General features: G+C 37.8%; 1 protein-coding gene across 1 annotated transcript in view; it reads left to right on the top strand.

The window, feature by feature from the left end:
* LOC123536279 (RNA polymerase II-associated factor 1 homolog) overlaps nucleotides 1–25,386 on the top strand; it is a 205,086-nt gene that overhangs the window by 5,434 nt on the left and 174,266 nt on the right. The window contains exon 2 of the mRNA XM_045319303.2: nucleotides 15,085–15,177. Coding sequence (XP_045175238.1) covers nucleotides 15,085–15,177 — 93 coding nt within the window. The remainder of the gene's footprint in view (nucleotides 1–15,084; nucleotides 15,178–25,386) is intronic.

Genomic DNA, 25,386 nt, shown 5'->3' with positions numbered 1-25,386 from the left:
ACCAGTTTTCGATAAAAAATGAGGGTTTTCATTATATTTATTTTTAAATACAAATTGTTTACAAAAATAATCTACAAATCGTTAAACCCTAATCTTTACTCTTTGCAAGGATGTAAACAATACCGGCCTTATCTGCGCATGCGTCCCAGAGGTGTAATGTCTTGATACCCCACTTCCTATAATTCCTTCTTCGTCTATATGAAAATTACTGAGAAACTGCTAACTCTTGGAATGATAAACCATGACATGCTCAATACCTAAACACATAATTAGAGGAAAAATACAAGAATCAAAATATTTGTTGCTGAAATTAATTAGTTACACCTTTTTTTTTTGGTCGACTATTCAAAGAATAGTAAAGTTATTGGACTCAGCCATGCATCGGCGTCTGCGTCGGCGTCCGCGTCAGCGTCCCGATTTGGTTAAGGTTTTATATGTAAGCTGGTATCACAGTAACCACTAAGTGGGAATAGATTGATACTTCACACACTTATTCTCTGTGATAAACTGACCTACATTGCACAGGTTCCACAACTCTATTTTGCTTTTTTACAAAATTATGCCCCTTTTTCGACTTAGAAATTCTTCGTTAAGGTTTTGTATGTAAGCTGGTATCTCAGTAACCACTTGGATTGAAACTTCACACACTTGTTCACTGTGATAAACTGACCTACATTGCACAGGTTCCATAACTCTGTTTTGCTTTTTTACAAAATTATGCCCCCTTTTCGACTTAGAAATTGTTGGTTAAGGTTTTGTGTGTAAGCTGGTATCTCAGTAACCACTTGTGGGAATGGATTGAAACTTCACACACTTATTCACTGTGATAAACTGACCTACACTGCACAGGTTCCATAACTCTATTTTGCTTTTTTACAAAATTATGCTCCTTTTCGACTTAGAAATTGTTGGTTAAGGTTTTGTATGTAAGCTGGTATCTCAGTACCCACTAATGGGAATGGATTGAAACTTCACACGCTTGTTCACTGTCATGTTCTGACGTGCACTGTGTAGGTCCCATAACTCTACTTTGCATTTTTTTTCAGAATTATGCCTCTTTTTCGACTTAGCTGTTTTTGGTTAAGGTTTTGTATGTAAGCTGGTATTTCAATATCCACTTACGGAAAAGGATTGAAACTTCACGCACTTGTTCGCTTTATGAGCTGATAAGCACTTTGAAGGTTTATAACCCTTTTTCCCATTTTTACAAAATTATGTCCCTTTTTCAACTTTTGTATTCATTCAATTGACAAGGCTGTTGAATAGTCAAGCGTTGCTGTCCTCTGACAGCTCTTGTTATGAAAAATTGTGATCTATAAAATATATAGGCGAGAGTTGAAAGTGCTGTAGTTTTTAGCTTTTGTGATCGCTCTGTGTCCGTCGGCGTCAAGAATTTGACTTTTAACACTCTAGAGGTCACAATTTAGGTGCAATCTTAATGCAACTTGGTAAGAATATTACCCTCAATAAAATCTTGGACGAGTTCGATATCGGGTTATCTGGGGTCAAAAACTAGGTCACCAGGTGAAATCAAAGGAAAAGCTTGTTAACACTCTAGAGGTCACAATTTTGGCCCAATCTTAATGAAACTTGGTCAGAATGTTACCCTCAATAAAATCTGGGACGAGTTCGATATTGGGTCATCTGGGATCAAAAACTAGGTCACCAGGTGAAATCAAGGGAAAAGCTAGTTTACACTGTAGAGGCCACATTTATGACTGTATCTTAATAAAACTTGGTCAGAATGTTAATCTTGATGATCTATAGGTCAAGTTCAAATCTGGGTCAGGTGGGGTCAGAAACTAGGTCACTAGGTCAAATCAAAAGGAAAGCTTGTTGACACTCCAGAGGCCACATTTATGACTGTATCTTCATGAAACTTAGAATGTTAATCTTGATGATCTTTAGGTCAAATTCGAATCTGGGTCATGTCGGGTCAAAAACTAGGTCACTGGGTAAAATCAAAGGAAAAGCTAGTTAACACTCTAGAGGCCACATTTATGACCATATCTTAATGAAACTTGGTCAGAATGTTACTCTTGATGATCTTTAAGTCAATAGGTCAGGTGAGCGATACAGGGCCTTCTTGGCCCTCTTGTTTGTAAAACAACTTAAATGGTAAAATACTGTATTATTTTGAAAGAAATAATGTTAATGAATACATCTGCATCATTTTTGAAATGAAAAGTCTTTATCTTAAAAAGTCACTGAAATACCTACTATGATAGAGTTTTAAATGTTTTTTTAATTAAATTCAAGAACTTATATATGTAAAAAAATACAAATCAAACATAAAACATTTATAAAGAGACAAGTGGGATATCATGGTGGATTTCAATTTTGACCCCAACATTTTTGTTGGTAGTGTTGACCGACCAGTTTCTGTTAGCCTTACGCAAATACAGCAATGCAATAATAAAACGATAAAAGAGAAAGAAAATAAGCATACATACCTTCAGTTAAATTATGATGGTCCTCGACAAACATTTTTCCAATGTTCAAAGTCTTATTTATTAGCATAAAATTCAAGAAATAAACAACCATTCACTGCTCCCGCTATTTTAGTATTTATAGAAAGTGTGTCCATTTTACTTTACAGGTGCGCGGTATAGTACAACTAAATTTTAATTGTATAGCACAGTTCAAAAAAACTATTCCACTTGAAAAAAAGTCAAACACAGATTAACTTTAGAAATTAACATAGAAAAAATCAGTTTAAAGTAACTCAAATCAGTTCAGAAAAATTCTTCAGTATTTTGATGGCAGGGGCATTCAAATATGTCATTGTGCCTTATAACTGTTTGTTTACAACAATATTTTAGATGGGTCCAGTGTCCACAACCTTCAAAGTCACATTGCGCCCACTTTTTAAACACCAGTGACACACAATTCTTAAGCTCTTCAGACTCAAATTTATGGCACACACATTTTTCTTCGTCAAGAATTTCATCAGAATCATCAAGATCCGTGTCACTTGTGTATGGCTTAGAAGGACCTGGCGCAGACTGGCTGAGGTTGTGGAATTGATTTATGTTTTTTGTTCGGTTTAAGGCTATGAGAAGGTAACTTCTTTTTCTTCTCACTACCTTCCAAGAATTTAATAATTTCATTCTCTGTGTTTGGTTCTGTTATACATGTACGAGACACAATTTTACTTAGTGTTTCCCTGTGTTCTTTTTTACTTTCATACTTCAGTTTCTCCAATATCAGTTCAGTGTCTGAAGTAAAAAATGCTGTTGGATCTTTACAGGATTCAAAGGGTTGGGATTTCTCTGGAGATTGGTCAGTTTGGTATGCTTTTGCTGGTACAAGATTCTCTGTGAAATACTGTCAGGGTTGAATAGAGAAATACCAGTTTTCTCAAAAGACAATATCAGATTGGTAGGTGACAAGGCTGCTGTATAACCTGTACTTGCCAGACACACATTGTACCTTGTTATCCCAGACTCCGGACATGATCTGAGGAATTTGTGACATTCAGAGTTATATATATGTTGGAGGGGTCCAAAACATCCAACATCTAAGGGTTGTAACAAGTTACTGATCAGACTGATGTGTGCCGGAAGTACAAATAAAATCACATTATTACGTTTTGCCCAGTCAAGTGTAGAGATGTTGATGTGCGATCTATGACCATCAAATATGAGTAAGATAGGCTGATCTGAATTTGACCTTTGGATTCCATGATGAATCTGTCAGATCCAATCCTACTGTGTTGGTGCGCCGTAAAACCCAAATCAAAGTCAGATCAAATCATAGGTTCCGGAGTTACGGCCCCTGATTGACCCCTGAAAGAGTCAAAATTTGTTAATTTTTACCTTGTGAAGGCGATAGAAGTGACATTTATATTTGATTTTAACCACACTTACACACAACTTAAGTCACAATAAGATCTCGGTTTCTTTCGAAAACTGGCTAGATTCCACCATGGGTTCTAGAGTTACTGCCCCTGAATCAAAGGAAAAGCTAACATAGAGGCCACATTTATAACCCTATCTTCATGAAACTTGGTCAGAATGTTTATCTTGATGATTTCTAGGCAAAGTTCGAAACTGGGTCAATTGGGTTTAAAAACTAGGTCACCTGGTCAAATGAAAGGAAAAGCTTGTTAACTCTCTTGTTCATTTGATGTTCATGAAACTTGGTCAGAATGTTTGTCTGCATGAAATATCTCATGAATTTTTGTACCCTCCGAGAGCAAAGTTGTTTAAGAGGGGGTGGGGGGGTGGTATACTGGTTTCAGGTTGTCTGTCTGTCCGTAGACACAATCTTGTGCGCACCATCTCTCCTCATCCCCTTAACACAATTTAATGAAACTTCACACAAGTTATCAGTAACAACAGTAGTTGTGCATGGGGCATGTTAGGTTCTTTCAGAAAAAAAATTGCAGAGTTATGGGACTTTGTTTTTTGTTAGCTCACCTGTCACATAGTGACAAGGTGAGCTTTTGTGATCACCCTGCGTCCGTCCGTCCATCCGTGCATTCGTCAACAATTTCTTATCTGCACGATAGTGGTTTCATTTATGATTTTATTTTAATCAAACTTGCACACAACTTGTATCACCATAACATCTTGGTTCCTTTTTTGAACTGGCCGGATCCCATTATGGGTTCCAGTGTTATGGCCCCTGAAGGGGCCAAAATAAGCTATTTTGATCTTGTCTGCACAATAGAAGCTTTATTATGTCTCCCACCAGACAGTGGTGTGGGAGACATATTGATTTACTCCAGTCTGTGTGTGTGTGTGTGTGTGTGTGTCTCTGTGTGTGTGTGTGTGTGTCTGTCACAAAGCTTGTCCGCACTCTAAGTCGAACATTTCTCATCCGATTTTCTCACCAAACTTGAACAAAATGTGTTTGACCATAAGACCTCGGCCAAGTTCGATAACTAGCCAGATCGGTCCAGGTGACTTGGAATTATGGCCCTTGAATTACCAAAAATCGGTCTTTTTACTCTTGTCCGCACTCTAATTCAAATATTTCTCATCCAATCTTCACCAAACTTAAACAAAATGTGTTTGACCATGAGACCTTGGCCAAGTTCGATAACTAGCCAAATCAGTCTAGGCATTTTGGAGTTACGGCCCTTGAATTATCGAAAAATTGGCCTTTTTACTCATGTCCGCACTCTTAATCAAACATTTCTCATCCGATCTTCACCAAACTTGAACAAAATGTGTTTGACCATGAGACTTTGGCCAAGTTCGATAAATAGCCAAATCGGTCCAGGCATTTTGGAGTTACGGCCCTTGAATTATCGAAAAATCGGCCTTTTTACTCTTGTCCGCACTCTTTAAGTCGAACATTTCTCATCCGATCTTCACCAAACTTGAACAAAATGTGTTTGACCATGAGACCTCGGCCAAGTTCGATAACTAGCCAAATCGGTCCAAGCATTTTGAGTTACGGCCCTTGAATTACCGAAAAAATCTGTCTGTTTACTCTTGTCCGCACTCTAAGTCGAACATTTCTCATCCAATCTTCACCAAACTTGAACAAAATGTGTTTGGTCATAAGACCTTACCCAAGTTCGATAACTAGCCAAATCCGCCCAGGCACTTTTGATTTATGGCCCTTGAATTACTGATTGGATCCACTTATCCAGACCATCTAATTGGATCCACACGTCTAAAACATCTAGAGAAACTAACATTTTTCATAGGGGCAGTTGTGGGAAACATGCGCTTTTCTCAAAAGCATCTCTGTTTATGATTTGATTTTTACCAAACTTGCACAAAACTTGTATCACCATAAGATCTCGGTTCCTTTCTTGAACTGGCCAGATTCCTATATGGGTTCCAGAGTTATGGCCCCTGAAAGGCCCCAAATTAGCTATTTTGACCTTGTCTGCACAATAGCAGCTTCATTTATGATTTGAATTGAATCAAACTTGCACACAACTTGTATCACCATAAGATCTTGGTTCTTTTCTTGAACTGGCTAGATTCCTTTATGGGTTCCAGAGTTTTGGCCCTTGAAGGGGTCCAAATTAGTTATTTTGATCTTGTCTGCACAATAGCAGCTTCATTTATGATTTTATTGTTTTAACCAACTTGCACAAAACTTGTGTCTCCATAAGATCTTGTTTCCTTTCTTGAACAGGCCAGATCCCATAATGCGTTCCAGTGATACGGCCCCTGATACGGCCGGAATTAGCTATTTTGACCTTGTCTGCACAAGAGCAGCTTCATTTGTGATTTGAATTTAATCAAACTTGCACAAAACTTGTGTCACCATAAGATCTTGGTTCCTTTCTTGAACTGGCCAGATCTCATAATGGGTTCCAGAGTTACGGCCCCTGAAAGGGCCAAAATTGGCTATTTTGACCTTGTCTGCACAATAGCAGCTTCATTTATGATTTGATTTTAACCAAACTTGCACACAACTTATATCATCATAAGATCTTGATTCCTTTTTATACGCCCGAAGGGACGTATTATGTTATCGCCTCGATGTCTGTCTGTCTGTCTGTGTGTTGGTTAGCAATTTCCCTTCCGCTTTGTAACCCCTTGATGGATTTCAGAGAAACCTGACACAAATGTTCACCTCATTGAAATGACGTGCAGAGCGCATGTTTCGGATGGCTCACTTCAATGTCAAGGTCACACTTAGGGGTCAAAGGTCATATGACTTTGTTTTGTTTGAATATTGCTCTGCATTTGTGTTGCATTGCAGCGCTCTTGTTTTTATTTGGCAGATCCTTCTTTTGTTCGCTTACAATCATTTTTGAGTTGGCTAAACGCTGTCAAGCGTTTGACGAGTCCTTGCTATCGCCCGATTTCTCATTCTTAAATGGCCTCACAACACAGCGAAGTGATGTAGTTCCATTAGGTTGTCTCTAATTTCAAAGAGTTTCAAATTTCAAAATGATTGTAAGCGAACAAAAGAAGGATCTGCCAAATTGATCGAATGAAGTTCATTTATGTCAATCCTATTTGCTATGACCAATATACGATGTAATCTGTCATATTTATGACTTGTAATTGTGCAATACTCGAATAAAGCCACGTATTTTCTTCTGCGGTAACTCATTAAGCATAAACACGCATAACGATTCTGCGGGATTTGGTAATACATTTGCGCATATGATTATGGTGACGAATTTTATGCCCTTTTGTCACAAAATAGCAAATATGATGTTCACAAATTCAAATAAAAACTGCATATTAACTTATTAGCCAAATTATCCATTTGTTACCCTGTCCGTTTCAAAAAATAATCTTTAAAATCATTGCGCAAATAACAAATTTATTGCGCTGTGCATTTTATGAATTGCGCAGGCTTACAAAGCTTGCGTAACATCCAGCGAAAGACAAAATATAGTTCCAGAACATACTGCAAGTATTTTATTGAGTGGGTACCTCTGAAAGCATTGGAATGTCTCTTATCAAAGAGTTTACCACATCGATGAAATTTAATTATGACAGCTTCATTTTAAATGACCCGAATAAGATATGTGCAGTATGTTAATTCTTCCGCGAGACTTCGCGGATGAATCCTAACTACATTCTGGACACTTGTCGGCGAACACGCGTGACCTGTTTATAACAACGCTTCTACGACTTTGCGCGGGTTGAATTTTGCAGTCAGTAAACGGATAAATTATCGAAGAAGAAGCTCTTACTGGTTTGTTTAGTTACTACTGATATTAAAAATGATTTTATTTCTTATTTTTCGAGAAATAAACAAATCAGCGAAACATTAAATTGTATTTTCTTGTAGTTTTTGAAATCGAAAGTAGATCGTCTATGTTTGGCTGCTTTGACGAAACGAAACAACTTTTTTATGAAAAGATTTAAATAAGAGGTAATTTAACCGTAAACTTCAATGTCAGATACTGCCAATTACTGCTAAATGTCTTCGTATCATCACAAGTTGTAAAATATATTGTTTAAACTGGAGAAAAGTGTAATTGTATCCGGATATAATATTTTGGGTAAATATCGAGCTGTGTTATGAAATTTTAACATTCAAGTAACATGCATGATAGATATTATTGTAACAGAAATGATTCTAGAATTTATTTTTATTACACCTACATATAATCTATATCGGACTCATATTCTAGTCCTGAGGCATGATCTGAAAGTAAAAAGATAAAGTGACAGTCATACTTTGGAAATTGTAATACTAGAAAGAATCTAGGTAATATTTAGAAATTGAAACAGAAGATTTTCAGTTAAAATCGCACCAAAGGCTGTATCAAGGGTCTACATATTAAAAAATTTCTTGTGGTAATACCCCAAACCCTACTTGCAGGAGAGGGTATCCTCCCACACCCTTCCCCCATATTGCCACTTTACAGTTTGATACATTCGCCCTTTTACCACCTGCCGCAATGCCCATTTCAAAATCTGACTGCAATTTAAAGCGGAAAGAAACACCCCTCCCCACACCCACCCTGCTACCGACCACGTAAAAATGGCTCAAACATTTTTCTGCCCAGTCTGGACCTGTCTGTCTACATGAATCAAAATGGATAATTGAAAGTGGATGGACTTCGGGATAACAGACATGATTTTTAAGGGGTTAACAAGTCTGAAATAGAATAAAGGATAGTTTTAACTAAAAAAGAACTGCATTTATTAATATCGGTTACACTATATATTGACACTCAGCAACATTGACATACATGTATCTCTAAACGCAAAAGTAAGTATACTTTAAATTGACATCACTTATAATATGATTGAACAATACCTAACATATGACAAGGCTATCGCCAGGTCCATTATAATATCTGTAAAATATCAGTTCTTTCGTCCATCCGTTACAAATTGTATGTGGCAATCCGCGCTGTAAAATTTTAATATTATAAATTGTGATATTCAAATTTTATCCTGTGCGAATATATACCAGCCGATAATTGCCTCTTTTGGCAATGCCGGAGGAAAATGTTTACTGGAAAAATATATAAAGTCATGGGCAGTACCTTAGTGTCAGCTGTCAAATTGTAGTTTGTACTTTCAACATTTTTATTTCTGCGAACCACTCTTCAATTTTAGAGAAATATATTGGGTTTAAATACTTGTATAATCTCAATCAAAGTTTTACTAGGCATCGACCGAATGTTCATTTCATCTATTATAACAAAATCTCTCTTTAGTTGGGAAAAAAACTAAAAACAAACCGAAACTGGTAGACTATACTGTCAGTACATCAATCATTAGCCGACTCAGGCCCTTCAGGCCTTTGATTTTTTAATTACTTCCCTTTAATATTACTATAAATAGCTTATTTAGTAACTTTTTAGCTCACCTGTCACAAAGTGACAAGGTGAGCTTTTGTGATCGTGCGGTGTCCGTCGTCCGTCCGTCCGTAAACTTTTGCTTGTGACCACACTAGAGGTCACATTTTTCATGGGATCTTTATGAAAGTTGGTCAGAATGTTCATCTTGATGATATCTAGGTCAAGTTCAAAACTGGGTCATGTGCCATCAAAAACTAGGTCAGTAGGTCTAAAAATAGAAAAACCTTGTGACCTCTCTAGAGGCCATATATTTCACAAGATCTTCATGAAAATTGGTCAGAATGTTTACCTTGATGATATCTAGGTCAAGTTTGAAACTGGGTCACGTGCGGTCAAAAACTAGGTCAGTAGGTCTAAAAATAGAAAAATCTTGTGACCTCTCTAGAGGCCATATATTTCACAAGATCTTCATGAAAATTGGTCAGAACGTTCACCTTGATGATATCTAGGTCAAGTTCGAAACTGGGTCATGTGCCTTCAAAAACTAGGTCAGTAGGTCAAATAATAGAAAAACCTTGTGACCTCTCTAAAGGCCGTATTTTTCATGGGATCTGTATGAAAGTTGGTCTGAATGTTCATCTTGATGATATCTAGTTCAGATTCGAAACTGGGTCACGTGCGATCAAAAACTAGGTCAGTAGGTCTAAAAAGAGAAAAACCTTGTGACCTCTCTAGAGGCCATATATTTCATGAGACCTTCATGAAAATTGGTCAGAATGTTCATCTTGATGATATCTAGGTCAAGTTTGAAAGTGGGTCACGTGCCATCAAAAACTAGGTCAGTAGGTCAAATAATAGAAAAACCTTGTGACCTCTCTAGAGGCCATATTTTTCATGGGAACTGTATGAAAATTGGTCTGAATGTTAATCTTGATGATATCTAGGTCAAGTTCGAAAGTGGGTCACGTGCCATCAAAAAGTAGGTCAGTAGGTCAAATAATGAAAAAATGTTGTGACCTCTCTAGAGGCCATATTTTTCATGGGATCTGTATGAAAATTGGTCTGAATGTTTATCTTGATGATATCTAGGTCAAGTTTGAAACTGGGTCAACTGCGATCAAAAACTAGGTCAGTAGGTCTTGAAATAGAAAAACCTTGTGACCTCTCTAGAGGCCATACCCTTGAATGGATCTGCATGAAAATTGGTCAGAATGTTCACCTTGATGATATCTAGGTCAGGTTTGAAACTGGGTCACGAGCCTTAAAAAACTAGGTCAATAGGTCAAATAATAGAAAAACCTTGTGACCTCTCTAGAGACCATATTTTTCAATGGATCTTCATGAAAATTGGTCAGAATTTTTATCTTGATAATATCTAGGTCAAGTTCAAAACTGGGTCACATGAGCTCAAAAACTAGGTCACTATGTCAAATAATAGAAAAAAGGGAGTCATACTCAAAACTGGGTCATGTGGGAAGAGGTGAGCGATTCAGGACCATCATGGTCCTCTTGTTTATTATTGGCCGTAGGGAGAAACCGAAACCACTTTTCTGTGGTACAACATGGATGGTACCTCCAATTTTTAGGTGTATTTTGACATATCTGTACCTTGTAAGAATGTTTTCTTTTTGTTAGCTCACCTGTCACAAAGTGACAAGGTGAGCTTTTGTAATCGCGCGGTGTCCGTCGTCCGTCGTCCGTCCGTGCGTGCGTCCGTGCGTGCGTGCGTCCGTCCGTAAACTTTTGCTTGTGACCACTCTAGAGGTCACATTTTTCATGGGATCTTTATGAAAGTTGGTCAGAATGTTCATCTTGATGATATCTAGGTCAAGTTCGAAACTGGGTCACGTGCCTTCAAAAACTAGGTCAGTAGGTCTAAAAATAGAAAAACCTTGTGACCTCTCTAGAGGCCATATATTTCACAAGATCTTCATGAAAATTGGTCAGAATGTTCACCTTGATGATATCTAGGTCAAGTTCGAAACTGGGTTACGTGCCATCAAAAACTAGGTCAGTAGGTCTAAAAATAGAAAAACCTTGTGACCTCTCTAGAGGCCATATATTTCATAATATCTTCATGAAAATTAGTCAGAACCTTCATCTTGATGATATCTAGGTCAAGTTCGAAACTGGGTCACGTGCCTTCAAAAACTAGGTCAGTAGGTCAAATAATAGAAAAACCTTGTGACCTCTCTAAAGGCCACATTTTTCATGGGATCTGTATGAAAGTTGGTCTGAATGTTCATCTTGATGATATCTAGGTCAAGTTCGAAACTGGGTCATGTGCAGTCAAAAACTAGGTCAGTAGGTCTAAAAATAGAAAAACCTTGTGACCTCTTTAGAGGCCAAATATTTCATGAGATCTTCATGAAAATTAGTCAGAATGTTCACCTTGATGATATCTAGGTCAAGTTCGAAAGTGGGTCACGTGCCGTCAAAAACTAGGTCAGTAGGTCAAATAATAGAAAAACCTTGTGACCTCTCTAGAGGCCATTTTTCATGGGATCTGTATGAAAGTTGGTCTGAATGTTCATCTTGATGATATCTAGATCAATTTCGAAAGTGGGTCACGTGCCGTCAAAAACTAGGTCAGTAGGTCAAATAATAGAAAAACCTTGTGACCTCTCTAAAGGCCATATTTTTCATGGGATCTGTATGAAAGTTGTTCTGAATGTTCATCTTGATGATATCTAGGTCAAGTTTGAAACTGGGTCAGTTGCAGTCAAAAAGTAGGTCAGTAGGTCTAAAATTATTAAAATCTTTTGACCTCTCTAGAGGCCATATTTTTCAATGGATCTTCATGAAAATTGATCTGAGTGTTCACCTTGATGATATCTAGGTCAGTTTTGAAACTGGGTCACGTGCGGTCAAAAACTAGGCCAGTAGGTATAAAAATAGAAAAACCTTGTGACCTCTCTAGAGGCCATATATTTCATGAGATCTTCATGAAAATTAGTCAGAATGTTCACCTTGATGATATCTAGGTCAAGTTCGAAAGTGGGTCACGTGCCGTCAAAAACTAGGTCAGTAGGTCAAATAATAGAAAAACCTTGTGACCTCTCTGGAGGCCATATTTTTCATGGGATCTGTATGAAAGTTGGTCTGAATGTTCATCTTGATGATATCTAGATCAATTTCGAAAGTGGGTCACGTGCCATCAAAAACTAGGTCAGTAGGTCAAATAATAGAAAAACCTTGTGACCTCTCTAAAGGCCATATTTTTCATGGGATCTGTATGAAAGTTGTTCTGAATGTTCATCTTGATGATATCTAGGTCAAGTTTGAAACTGGGTCAGTTGCGGTCAAAAAGTAGGTCAGTAGGTCTAAAATTATTAAAATCTTTTGACCTCTCTAGAGGCCATATTTTTCAATGGATCTTCATGAAAATTGACCTGAGTGTTCACCTTGATGATATCTAGGTCAGTTTTGAAACTGGGTCACGTGCGGTCAAAAACTAGGCCAGTAGGTATAAAAATAGAAAAACCTTGTGACCTCTCTAGAGGCCATATTTTTCATGAGATCTTCATGAAAATTAGTGAGAATGTTCACCTTGATGATATCTAGGTAAAATTCAAAACAGGGTCATGTACCTTCGAAAACTAGGTCAATAGGTCAAATAATAGAAAAACCTTGTGACCTCTCTAGAGACCATATTTTTCAATGGATCTTCTTGAAAATTGGTCAGAATTTTTATCTTGATAATATCTAGGTCAGGTTCAAAACTGGGTCACATGAGCTCAAAAACTAGGTCACTGTGTCAAATAATAGAAAAAACGATGTCATACTCAAAACTGGGTCATGTGGGAAGAGGTGAGCGATTCAGGACCATCATGGTCCTCTTGTTTTTGGTTAAAGCAATGGTACTCAGGTGAACGATATAGAGCCATCATGGCCCTCTGGTTACTATACTATATACATAGACACAATCTTGTGCGCACCATCTCTCCTTATCCCCTTGACACAATTTAAAATGAAACTTCACACAAGTGATCAGTAACAACAGTAGTTGTACATGGGACATGTTAGGTTCTTTCAGAAAAAAAATTTGCAGAGTTACGGGACTTTGTTTTTTGTTACTATACTATATACATAGACACAATCTTGTGCACACCATCTCTCCTCATCCCCTTGACACAATTTAATGAAACTTCACACAAGTGATCAGTAACAACAGTAGTTGGGGCATGTTAGGTTCTTTCAATAACAAAAATTGCAGAGTTATGGTACTTCGTTTCTTGTTAACATACTATGTACATACAGTCTGCATATGCAATCTTGTGTGCACCTAATCTTTCGAACCGTTGCACACAATTTAATGAAACTTCACACAAGTGATCAGTAGCAAACCTAGTTGTGCAGGGTGCTTGTTACGTTCTTTTAGATAAATATTCTGCATAGTTATGGGACTTTGTTTTTTGTTATTATACTGTATACATACAGTCTATATACATACAGTCCACATAATTATGCAATCTTGTGTGCGTCATTTTTCTTTTAAGTATTAAGTTTTTTTTAGGTTTTAGGTTATTCTAAGTATTTTTAAAATTTCTTCTGGTTGCCATTCTTCTGTGACAAGACCATATTGTGGGGGTATAAGTCACTCCTGTGACAGTTCTAGTTATGTTCAACTTATCGTAAAACTTAAATACACACACTGTGTAATGCAAAATAATTGATTAGAAGACGATTTCTTTCGGCCTAGCAGTTGTTTGTTTTGATTGGTCACAATAGGAAGAGGGGGAGTACAGTCGTTTATAGAGGATGGTAGAGGCAATGCATCCGGTTGTCAGCTAGGCACACCTTACGCATGTTCAGAGTTAACACCCAGTGATATATACAGTCTCAGTGACACAGTATGGCAACTTTTATAAAGATTTGTTATTACTTGGCAGTTTGTTAGAAAAAACTTCTAATATAATGTATGTTTGTGTGTGACTTATGATATTTATGGCCCCCTTCGAAGAAGGAGGGGTATATTGTTTTCCAGATGTCTGTCTGTCGGTCGGTCTGTCGGTCGGTCTGTCTGTCGATCGGTATGTAGACCAATTCGTTTCCGGATGATAACTCAAGAAGCTTGGGCCTAGGATCATGAAAGTTGATAGGAAGGTTGGTCATAACCAGCAGATGACCCCTATTGATTTTGAGATCAGTAGGTTAAAGGTCGTCACAGTGACCCGAACAGTTAAACGGTTTCCGGATGATAACTCAAGAACGCTTGGGCCTAGGATCATGAAAGTTGATAGGGAGGTTAATCATGACCAGCAGATGACCCCTATTGACTTTGAGGTCAGTAGGTCAAAGGTCAAGGTTACAGTGACATTGAACAGTTAAACGGTTTCCGGATGATAATTTGAGTATGCTTGGGCCTAGGATCACAAGTCTTAATAGGGAATTTGATCATGATCAGCATATGACCCCTATTGATTATGAGCTCAGTAGGTTAAAGGTCAAGGTCACAATGACCCGGAACAGTTATACAGTTTCCAGACGATAACTCAAGAACACTTGGGCCTAGGATAATGAAATTTGATAAGGAGGTTGGTCATGACCAGCAGATGACCCCAATTGATTTTGGGGTCAGTAGGCTAAAGGTCAAGGTTACAGTGACCCGGAACAGTTGAACCGTTTCTAGATGATAAATTGAGAACGCTTGGGGCCTAGGATCACGAAAGTTAATAGGGAGGTTGATCATGAACAGCAGATGACCCCTATTAATTTTGAGGTCAATAGGCCAAAGGCCAAGGTCACATTGACCCAGAACAGTAGAACTTTTGTGTACAGTGACCAAATAATTTCTGTTCCTTGTGAAATTACTGAATGCATGAAGGGGGGCATTTCCTGTTCTACAAGCTCTTGTAGAAGATTAGCTTCAATTGTTTCGTGTTTCTTTTCAGATCCGAGCTTGTTTGTTCAGTGAAATACAACAACACTTTGCCAGACATACCATTTGATCCAAAATTCATCACATATCCATTTGACTCTACAAGGTATAGTAGGACATGCTGTCATGTTTATAGTGTAACATAGCTTTAAAAGGGATACATAACCAGCAGATGAACCCTTTTGACTTTGAGGTCAGTAGGTCAAGGTCAAGGTCACAATGGCCTGGAACACTAAAATGGTTTCCGGATATCTTGAGAATGCTATGGCCTAGGATCATAAATTTTGGAAAACCGGTTAGGCCTTTTCATCAGGAAATTGGGAAGAGGCCCTGGCCTTTCAAATTGGGAAATTCATACGCGATAATTTTATTGAAACAGGGTCTTTTTTCCTTCTGCAAAAGATGTATGTAACAGTGGACACAATTTGATGGTTTCTTAATCATAAATGTGCTCATTTCTTCCTATTTGTGAACTATAATTGTAAATTTTTTTTAAAAAATTATGTGACGGTGAGGATTTTTTTATCATCCGTCCGTCCATCCACAATTTCTTGTGAACATGATAGAGACCACATTTTGTAATCAATTTTAATCAAACTTGCACACAACTTGTATTGCCATAATATCTCAGTTCCTTTCGAAAACTGGCCACATCCCATCATGGGTTCCAGAGTTATGGCACCTAAAAGGGCCAAAATTTGCTATTTTTGGCTTGTCAACACGATAGAGACCACATTTTGCAATCGACTTTAATCAGACTTGCACACAACTTGTATTGGCATAATATCTCGGTTCCTTTTGAAAATTGGCCAGATCCGGTCATGGGTTCCAGAGTTATGGCCCCTTTAAGGGCCAAAATTCGCTACTTTTCACTTGTGAACACGATAGAGACCACATTTTGCAATCAACTTTAATCAGACTTGCACACAACTTGTATTGGCATAATATCTCGGTTCCTTTTGAAAATTGGCCAGATCCCATCATGGGTTCCAGAGTTATGGCCTCTTAAAGGGCCAGAATTTGCTATTTTTGGCTTGTGAACATGATAGAGACCACATTTTGCAATCAATTTTAATCAAACTTGTGCACAACTTGTATTGTCATAATATCTTGGTTTCTTTAGAAAACTGGCCAGATCCCATCATGGGTTCCAGAGTTATGGCCCTTTAAATGGCCAAAATTTGCTATTTTGGCTGTTGCATGCATATAGATACTTCATTTATGGTTTGATTTGATACAAACTTGCAAAATATCTTCAACAACAATAAATCTTGGATGTACAAATTATTCTGTTTCATCAAAAAGCATTGCCACTATGAGGTGTGGTCACTTTTATTATTTGGCATGTTCCGTCCCATCCGGTCCTGTCCTGAAATCTATATGCCTGGAAGGATTTCAGTTTAACTTCACTTATTATTCCTCAAGACCAGATGACATGTTGAACACATCATCTATGCCTGATGGTCAAAGGTCAAGGTCCCAGTTCAAGGTCAGAGGTTTGATATTTGGTTTTTGCTCCATAACTTCTATGTGCCTGGAAGGGTTTTATTACTAAATGGATTTGATTCAAAGTTTGATGTTGGGTCATCTGGGGTCAAAAACGAGGTCACCAGGTCAAATCAAAGGAAAAGCTTGTTAACAATCTAGAGGCCACATTTATGACCCTATCTTCGTGAAACTTGGTCAGAATGTTTATCTGGTTGACCTCTAGGCCAAGTTTGAATCTGGGTCATGTTGGGTCAAAAACTAGGTCACCCTGTCAAATCAAAGGAAAAGCTTGTTAACACTAGAGGCCACGTTTATGAACTTATTTTCATGAATTTTGGTCAGAATGTTTATCTTGATAATTACTAGGCCAAGTTTGAATCTGGGTCATGTCGGGTCAAAAACTAGGTCATTAGGTTAGATCAAAGGAAAATCTTGTTAACACTCTAGATACCACATTTTAAGTTTGAAACTCATGAGAAGCAGTCAGAATGTTTGTCTTGATGACCTCTAGGTCAAGTTCGAATCTTGGTCTTGTGGGGTCAAAAACTAGTTCACCCAGTCAAATTAAAGGAAAAGCTTGTTAACACTGTAGAGGCCACATTTTTTACCCTATTATCATGAAAGTTGGCCAGAATGTTCATCTTGATGATCTTTAGGCCAAGTTTGAACCTGGGTCATGTCTGATCAAAAACTAGGTCACTAGGCCAGATCAAAGGAAATTCTTTTTAACACTCTAGATACCACATTTTAAGTTTGAAACTTTTGAGAATTGGTCAGAATGTTTGACTTGATGATTTCTAGGTCAAGTTTGAATCTGGGTCATCTGGGTCAAAAACTAGGTCACCCAGTCAAATTAAAGGAAAAGCTTGTTAACACTCTAAGAGGCCATATTTATGAACCTATCTTCATGAAACTTGGTCAGAATGTTTATTTTGATGACCTCTAGGCCACATTCGAATCTGGGTCATGTGGGGTTAAAACTAGGTCACCTGGTCAAATCAAAGGAAAATCTTGTTAACACTCTAAGAGGCCATATTTATGAACCTATCTTCATGAAACTTGGTCAAAATGTTTATCTTGTTGATCATCAGACCAAGTTTGAATCTGGGTCATGTAGGGTCAAAAACTAAGGCTCTAGGTCAGATCAAAGGAAAATCTTGTTAACACTCTAGGGGGCCACATTTTTGATTCAATCTTCATAAAACTTGGTCAGAATGTTGGTATCATCAAGTCTTGTATGATTTCGACTCTGGGTCATGTAGGGTCAAAAGATAGGTCACTTTGTAAAATCAAAGGAAAAGCTTGTTTATACTCTAGAGGCCACTTTTTTATGCCCCAGGCATCTACTGATGCTGGAGGCATATAGTGATTGTCCTGTGCGTCCGTACGAGGTTAACCAGATGGGAACGTTTCGTCTAGCATGAATACCCCTAACTAGAATGACTTGATACTAATGCAGATGTAACCTGTGACCATTCCTCATCTTCAGACATCTCTTGACCTCAGTTTGACCTTGACCTTGAACTTGACCTCGTTTTGGACTTGGCTTGCTTTGTATCGACAAGGATGCCACCAGGGGCATCAAGAGTTTATTGAACGCAGCTACTTGTTTGCTCCAATCTTCACGAAACTTTGTCAGAATGTTTTCATGAAATCATGGACGAGTTTTAAACTTTCGGGGTCAAAAACTAGGTCACTCGGTCAAATGAAAGAAAATGCTTGTTTACAATCAGGCCACATTTTTGGTCCAATCTTAATGAAAATTAGTCAGAATATTTGTCTCCATGAAATTTCGAATAGGACAAAAATTAGGTCCGGTTGGATAAAAAACTAGGTTTCTAGGCCAAATTGAAGAAAAAAACACTAGAGGCCACATATTTGCTCCAATCTTCATGAAGCTTGGTCAGAATGTTTATCTCCTTGAAAACTCAGACGAGTTTGAAACTGGGTCATGTAATGTCAAAAACTAGGTCACTAGGTCAAACATGTTTGTTATGGTGTGTTACTCTGGTGAGTGACCTAGGGCCATCATGGCCCTCCTGTACTTAGAATTTTGATACACTTTCACTTTATCTCAATTATTACTAAATGGATTTAATTCAGACTTAAAGTAGATGTCACCCACATCATGTGACACAAGCTGCATAATTCTGACATCAATTTTTATACGCCCGAAGGGATGTATTATGTTATGACGCTGGTGTCCGTCCGTCTGTCCGTTAGCAATTTCGTGTCCGCTCTGTAACTCTTGAACCCCTTGAAGGATTTCAAGGAAACTTGACACAAATGTTCACCACACCGAGACGATGTGCAGAGCGCATGTTTTAGATGTCTCGCTTCAAGGTCAAGGTCACACTTAGGAGTCAAAGGTCGTATCAGTTTGTTTCGTGTCCGCTCTGTAACTCTTGAACCCCTTCAAGGATTTCAAAGAAACTTGACACAAATGTTCACCACACTAAGACGACGTGCAGAGCGCATGTTCCGGATGACTTGCTTCCAGGTCAAGGTCACACTTAAGGGTCAAAGGTCATATATGACTTTGCTTTTTGTATATTGCTCTGCATTGCAGTGCTCTTGTTTTATTTTGGCAGATCTCTTTTTAGCTCACCTGTCACAAAGTGACAAAGTGAGCTTTTGTGTTCGTGCGGTGTCCGTCGTCTGTGCGTCCGTCCGTAAACTTTTGCTTGTGACCACTCTAGAGGTCACATTTTTTGTGGGATCTTTATGAAAGTTGGTCAGAATGTTCATCTTGATGATATCTAGGTCAAGTTCAAAAGTGGGTCACGTGCGGTCAAAAACTAGGTCAGTAGGTCAAATAATAGAAAAACCTTGTGACATCTCTAGAGGCCATATTTATGCCCCCTTGGAAGAAGGAGTGGTATATTGTTTTGCAGATGTCGGTCGGTAGGTCGGTCGGTCGGTCGGAATGTAGACCAATCGATTTCCGGATGATAACTCAAAAACTCTTGGGCCTAGGATCATGAAAGTTGATAGGGAGGTTGGTCATCACCAGCAGATGACCCCAATTGATTTTGAGGTCTGTATGTCAAAGGTCAAGGTCACAGGGACCCTGAATAGTTAAACGGTTTCCGGATGATAACTCAAGAACGCTTAGGCCTAGGGTAAGAAAAGTTGATAGGGAGATTGGTCATGACCAGCAGATGACCCCAATTGATTTTGAGGTCAGTATTTCAACGGTCAACGTCACAATGACCAGGAACAGTAAAATGGTTTCCAGGCAATAACTCAAGAACGCTTAGGCCTAGTGTCAGGAAAATTGATAGTTAGGTTGGCCATGACCAGCAGATGACTCCTATTGATTTTGAGGTCATTAGGTCAAAGGTCAAGGTCACATTGGCCAGGAACAGTTAAACGGTTTCTGATCTTCTTGTCCAAAACCATAGGGCCTAGGGCTTTGATATTTGGTATGTAGCACAATCTAGTGGTCCTCTACCAAGATTGTTCAGATTATTTCCCTGGGGTCAAATATGGCCCCACCCCGGGGGTCACATGGTTTATATAGACTTGTATATGAAAAAACTTTGAAAAACCTCTTGTCCAAAACCACAGGGCCTAGGGCTTTGATATTTTGTATATGAAATCTTTAGTGGTCCTCTACTAAGATTGTTCAAATTATTCCCCTAGGGTCAAATAAGTCTCTGCCCTGGGGGGTCACATGGTTTACATAGACTTATATAGGGAAAAACTTTGAAAATCTTCTTGTCGAAACCACAAAGACTATGGCTTTGATATTTTGTAATGTAGCATCATCTAGTGGTTCTCTACCAAGATTGTTCAAATTATCCCTCTAGGGTCAAATATGGCCCAGCCCCAGGGGTCACATGGTTCATATAGACTTATATAGGGAAAAACTTAGAATCTTCATGTCCATAACATACATCATTCAAATTTGAACCACATGTATAGTTTTGAGTGGCAAGATGAACCTTGACATGAGTTGGCCTTGATCTTGACCTAGTGACCTACTTTCACATTTCTCAAGCTACAGCCTTCAAATTTTGACAACATGCACAGGTTTGTGTAACGAAAAAAACTTTGACCTTGTTATTGACCTAGTGACCTACTTTCACATTTTTGAAGGTACAGGCTTCAAGTTTGGACCACATGCATAGTTTTTGTTCCGAAATAAAATTTGACCTTGATTTTGACCTAGTGACCTACTTTCACATTTTAGGTTAATAGGTTAATGGTCAAGGTCAGATTAAATCAGAATGGTAGAACTTTTGTTTACAGTGAGCATATAATTTCTGTTCCTTGTGCAATTACTGAATGCATCATGGGGGGCATTTCGTGTTCGACGAGCTCTTGTTTTCATGGGATCTGTATGAAAGTGGGTCACGTGCCTTCAAAAACTAGGTCAGTAGGTCAAATAATAGAAAAACCTTGTGACCTCTCTAGAGGCCATATATTTCATGGGATCTTTATGAAAATTGGTCTGAATGTTCATCTTGATGATATCTAGGTCAGGTTCGAAACAGGGTCATGTGCGGTGAAAAGCTAGGTCAGTAGGTCTAAAAATAGAAAAACCTTGTGACCTCTCTAGAGGCCATACTTGTGAATGGATCTCCATAAAAATTGGTCAGAATGTTCACCTTGATGATATCTAGGTCAAATTTGAAACTGGGTCACGTGCCATAAAAAACTAGGTCAGTAGGTCAAATAATAAAAAAGCCTTGTGACCTCTCTAGAGGCCATACTTTTCATGGGATCTGTATGAAAGTTGGTCTGAATGTTCATCTTGATGATATCTAGGTCAGGTTTGAAACTGGATCAACTGCGATCAAAAACTAGGTCAGTAGGTCTAAAATTATTAAAATCTTTTGACCTCTCTAGAGGCCATATTTTTCAATGGATCCTTATGAAAATTGATCTGAATGTTCACCTTGATGATATCTAGGTCAGTTTCAAAACTGGGTCACGTGCGGTTAAAAACAAGGCCAGTAGGTATAAAAATAGAAAAACCTTGTGACCTCTCTAGAGGCCATATTTTTCATGAGATCTTCATGAAAATTAGTGAGAATGTTCACCTTGATGATATCTAGGTAAATTTCAAAACAGGGTCACGTACCTTCAAAAACTAGGTCAATAGGTCAAATAATAGAAAAACCTTGTGACCTCTCTAGAGACCATATTTTTCAATGGATCTTCATGAAAATTGGTCAGAATTTTTATCTTGATAATATCTAGGTCAAGTTCAAAACTGGGTCACATGAGCTCAAAAACTAGGTCACTATGTCAAATAATAGAAAAACGACGTCATACTCAAAACTGGGTCATGTGGGAAGAGGTGAGCAATTCAGGACCATCATGGTCCTCTTGTTTTAATTACTTCCCTTTTATGTTACTATAAATAGCTTATTTTGAAACTTTTTTATTATTGGCTGTAGGGAAAAACCGAGACCACTTTTCTGTGATACAACATGGATGGTACCTCCAATTTTTAGGTGTATTTTTACATACCTGTACCTGATAAGGATTTTTTTTGTAGACTTTGAATATTTTTTTTGTGGACTTAGATTTATTTTTTGAGGTTTTCCTTTTGTTGTTCCAGTCCTTTGGGGCTACAACAGTCAAGTTCATAATATTTTGCTCCCATCCTATGATGTAAGCCTTCGGGCGTATATTGCCCCGCTTGGCAGCGCTCTTGTTCATGAATTATACCCCCTTTTACTTAGAATATAAGGTTAATTTTGATGCATTTTCACTTTATCTCAGTTATTACGAAATGCATAAATTTGATTCAAACTTGAAGTAGTTGTTCCACATCATCATTCACATCGTATGACACAAGGTGCATAACTCTTGCACCAATATTTCATGAATTATGTTCCCATTTTGCTTAGAATTATACATATATAGTGTTTTCATACACTTTATCTGTACCTCTCTTATTATTTGATATTTTTAGCTCTTCTATTAGAAGAATAGGGGAGCTATCCTACTCGCCCCGGCGTCGGCATGAGCGTGAGCATCACACAAATGTTAAAGTTTGCGTACCACCCCAAATATTTTCAAAGTCCATTGGGATATTGCTTTCATATTTTGCATACTTGTTAACCATCATGACCCCAGTCTGTAAAAAGGAGGAGGCAACTCTATCAAGCATTTTGACTGAATTATGGCCCCTTTCCAACTTAGAATAAATATTAAAGTTTGCATACCACCCCAAATATTTTCAAAGTCCATTTAGATATTGCTTTCATATTTTGAATACTTGTTTACCATCATGACCCCAGTCTATAAAAAGGAGGAGGCAACTCTATCAAGCATTTTGACTGAATTATGGCCCCTTTTTGACTTGGAATCAATGTTAAAGTTTGCATACCACCCCCAAATATTTTCAAAGTCCATTGAGATATTGCTTTCATATTTTGCCTACTTGTTAACCATCATGACCCCAGTCTGTAAAAAGGCTTGACAGATTTAGATAAGTTTTTGGTACACAGGTTTAACATCATAAAATACAGGTCAAGTTCGATTTAAATTGCACCATCTTGCGGCCATGTCTTTCTTATGGTTGCCATTCTTCTGTGATAAATCTGTATTGTTGGGGTATTCGTCACTCCTGTGACAGTTCTAGTTAATGTAGTGGAAACTTTAAAAAATCTTCATGCTGATATATTGCCATATCACTTCCTTCCCTCAATGTCTTGCCCTACCTCTACCCAGAGTACAGGCTTGTATTTATTTAGTAGAAACTTTTAACTGTTTAAGCAAGCGAGTGATATAGGGCCATTATGGCCCTCTTGTTAACTGATTTCAGTAGTTATTCCTACTTTTTAGCTTGACTATTCAAAGAATAGTCTAGCTATTCTACTCACCCTGGCGTTGGCGTCAGACCTTGGTTAAAGTTTTGCATGCAAGTACATACAGCTATCATTTAAAGGCATATAGCTTTGAAACTTATTTTTTCATTTTCTAGGTCAATAACCAACCTCACTGGGTCAAGTTCCATAACTCTGACATGTATTTTGAGCAAATTATGCCCCCTTTTGGACTTAGAAAATCCTGGTTAAAGTTTTTCAACTAGGTCAGTAGGTAAAATAATTAAAAAAAAATTTGTGACCTCTCTAGAGGCCATATTTTTCATGGGATCTGTATGAAAGTTGGTCTGAATGTTCATCTTGATGATATCTAGGTCAAGTTTGAAACTGGGTCAACTGCGGTTAAAAACCTTGTGACCTCTCTAGAGGCCATACTTTTGAATGGATCTTCATGAAAATTGGTGAGAATGTTCACCTTGATCAGGGTTCACACAGGCCTTGAAAAGTCCTTGAATTTGATGGTAGTCCTTGAAAACTCCTTGAAAATGACAAAAACCCTAAAAAACCTGGAAAAGTACTTGAATTTTGAAAAAAACTCCTTGAATTTGACCTTTCACTCCTTGAAAATATTCTTTCCGTAACTTTGCTTTGCAAAAAGAATTTAAGGCTTAAAATAAATCGGAGAAAATGAAAATAAATTGGTGAAATTGCAGGATCGGGTCACTCATATGCTATTATAGTGGTCTACGGCCACACTTCATCGATATTTACAGAGTGCTATTTCTACTATATCACCGTTTGCATGTTTCCGTTTCCGTTTAAAAAAATACGGGGAATATTAACTCGCAATTTTTAGCTATTTGCGCGTGTTTCCAGTGAATTAAAATGTGTAAGAAAAATAAACATGTTTACTCAAGTAAGCGGGAGACAAAAGACGAATACAAACAGTGGCTGAAGCCCTATAGAGTAGACAGAACGAAGTGTATTTGTACGTCGTGTGACAAAATTTTGAGGTATCATTAGTAGGAGTGCGCTAAAAAATCACAAGAAAAGCGTTAAACCTCAGCAAAATAGTGAATCACATCAATCTAACAATCGAATTACGTCATTTTCAAAGATGTGACAAGTGATGGTTGTTTTATTTTTGCATTGCATAATAAAAGTTGTTCAGATTAGGTCGTGATTTTGAAAAAAAATAGTGCTTGAAAAATTGTAAAAAGTCCTTGAAAAGTACTTGAATTTTGTCTCTGATATTCTGTATGAACCATGTTGATGATATCTAGGTCAAGTTCGAAACTGGGTCACGTGCCTTCACAGGGCTCGCACAGACCTGGAAATATCATGGAAAATCACTCTATCATGGAAATTTCATGGAATTTTGAAAAATTAGATTTTATCATGGAAATATCATGGAAATCCCAAACAGATCATGGAAAATCTAGAAATTGCCTTGAAAAATTCTCTCAAGCAGTGTATTTCATGAGAAAGTCTTTTAAAGATTGAGTATCAAAGGTTGTTTGTTGATTACAGACGTCTGAACATTTTCGGTAAGTACGAATAGTTTTGAGAACGAACGTGTGACTCACGCGGCGTATTTTACCTCGACACCGCCTGTTGCTACGACAACATTTCTGGTAAATGGCACAACAAGCGTGAAATATGAGTAACTCTAAAAGAAACTGCAAATTTAATTATGAATGGTGTCGTGAGGAACACGATAAAGCATGGTTGAAACCATTCAAGGCCGATCTCAACAAAGCATTGTGCACTGTTTGTGACTGTATCATAAATTTGTCAAATATGGGCGAGCCAGCAATAAAGTCACACATGTATGAAAGGCATGACCCATTAAAGAAACTTCGACGAACATAAAAAGACGTCCAATTTGAGCTTATTTTTTAAGCCAGTTACCGAAATTGAGACCAGTAGTAGTAGTGAATCTATTTAATATTTAGTTATATGCAATAATTTGCCTTAATGTCATGTAAAAGCAATACATTATCATATCATAAAAAGTCACTGAAGATCATGGAAATATCATG

The sequence above is a fragment of the Mercenaria mercenaria genome, chromosome 1 (genome assembly GCF_021730395.1).
Source record: "Mercenaria mercenaria strain notata chromosome 1, MADL_Memer_1, whole genome shotgun sequence".
NCBI classification, from domain to species: domain Eukaryota; kingdom Metazoa; phylum Mollusca; class Bivalvia; order Venerida; family Veneridae; genus Mercenaria; species Mercenaria mercenaria.
The sequence above is the reverse complement of the archived record's forward strand: the minus strand, read 5'-3'. Positions and strand labels throughout refer to the sequence as shown.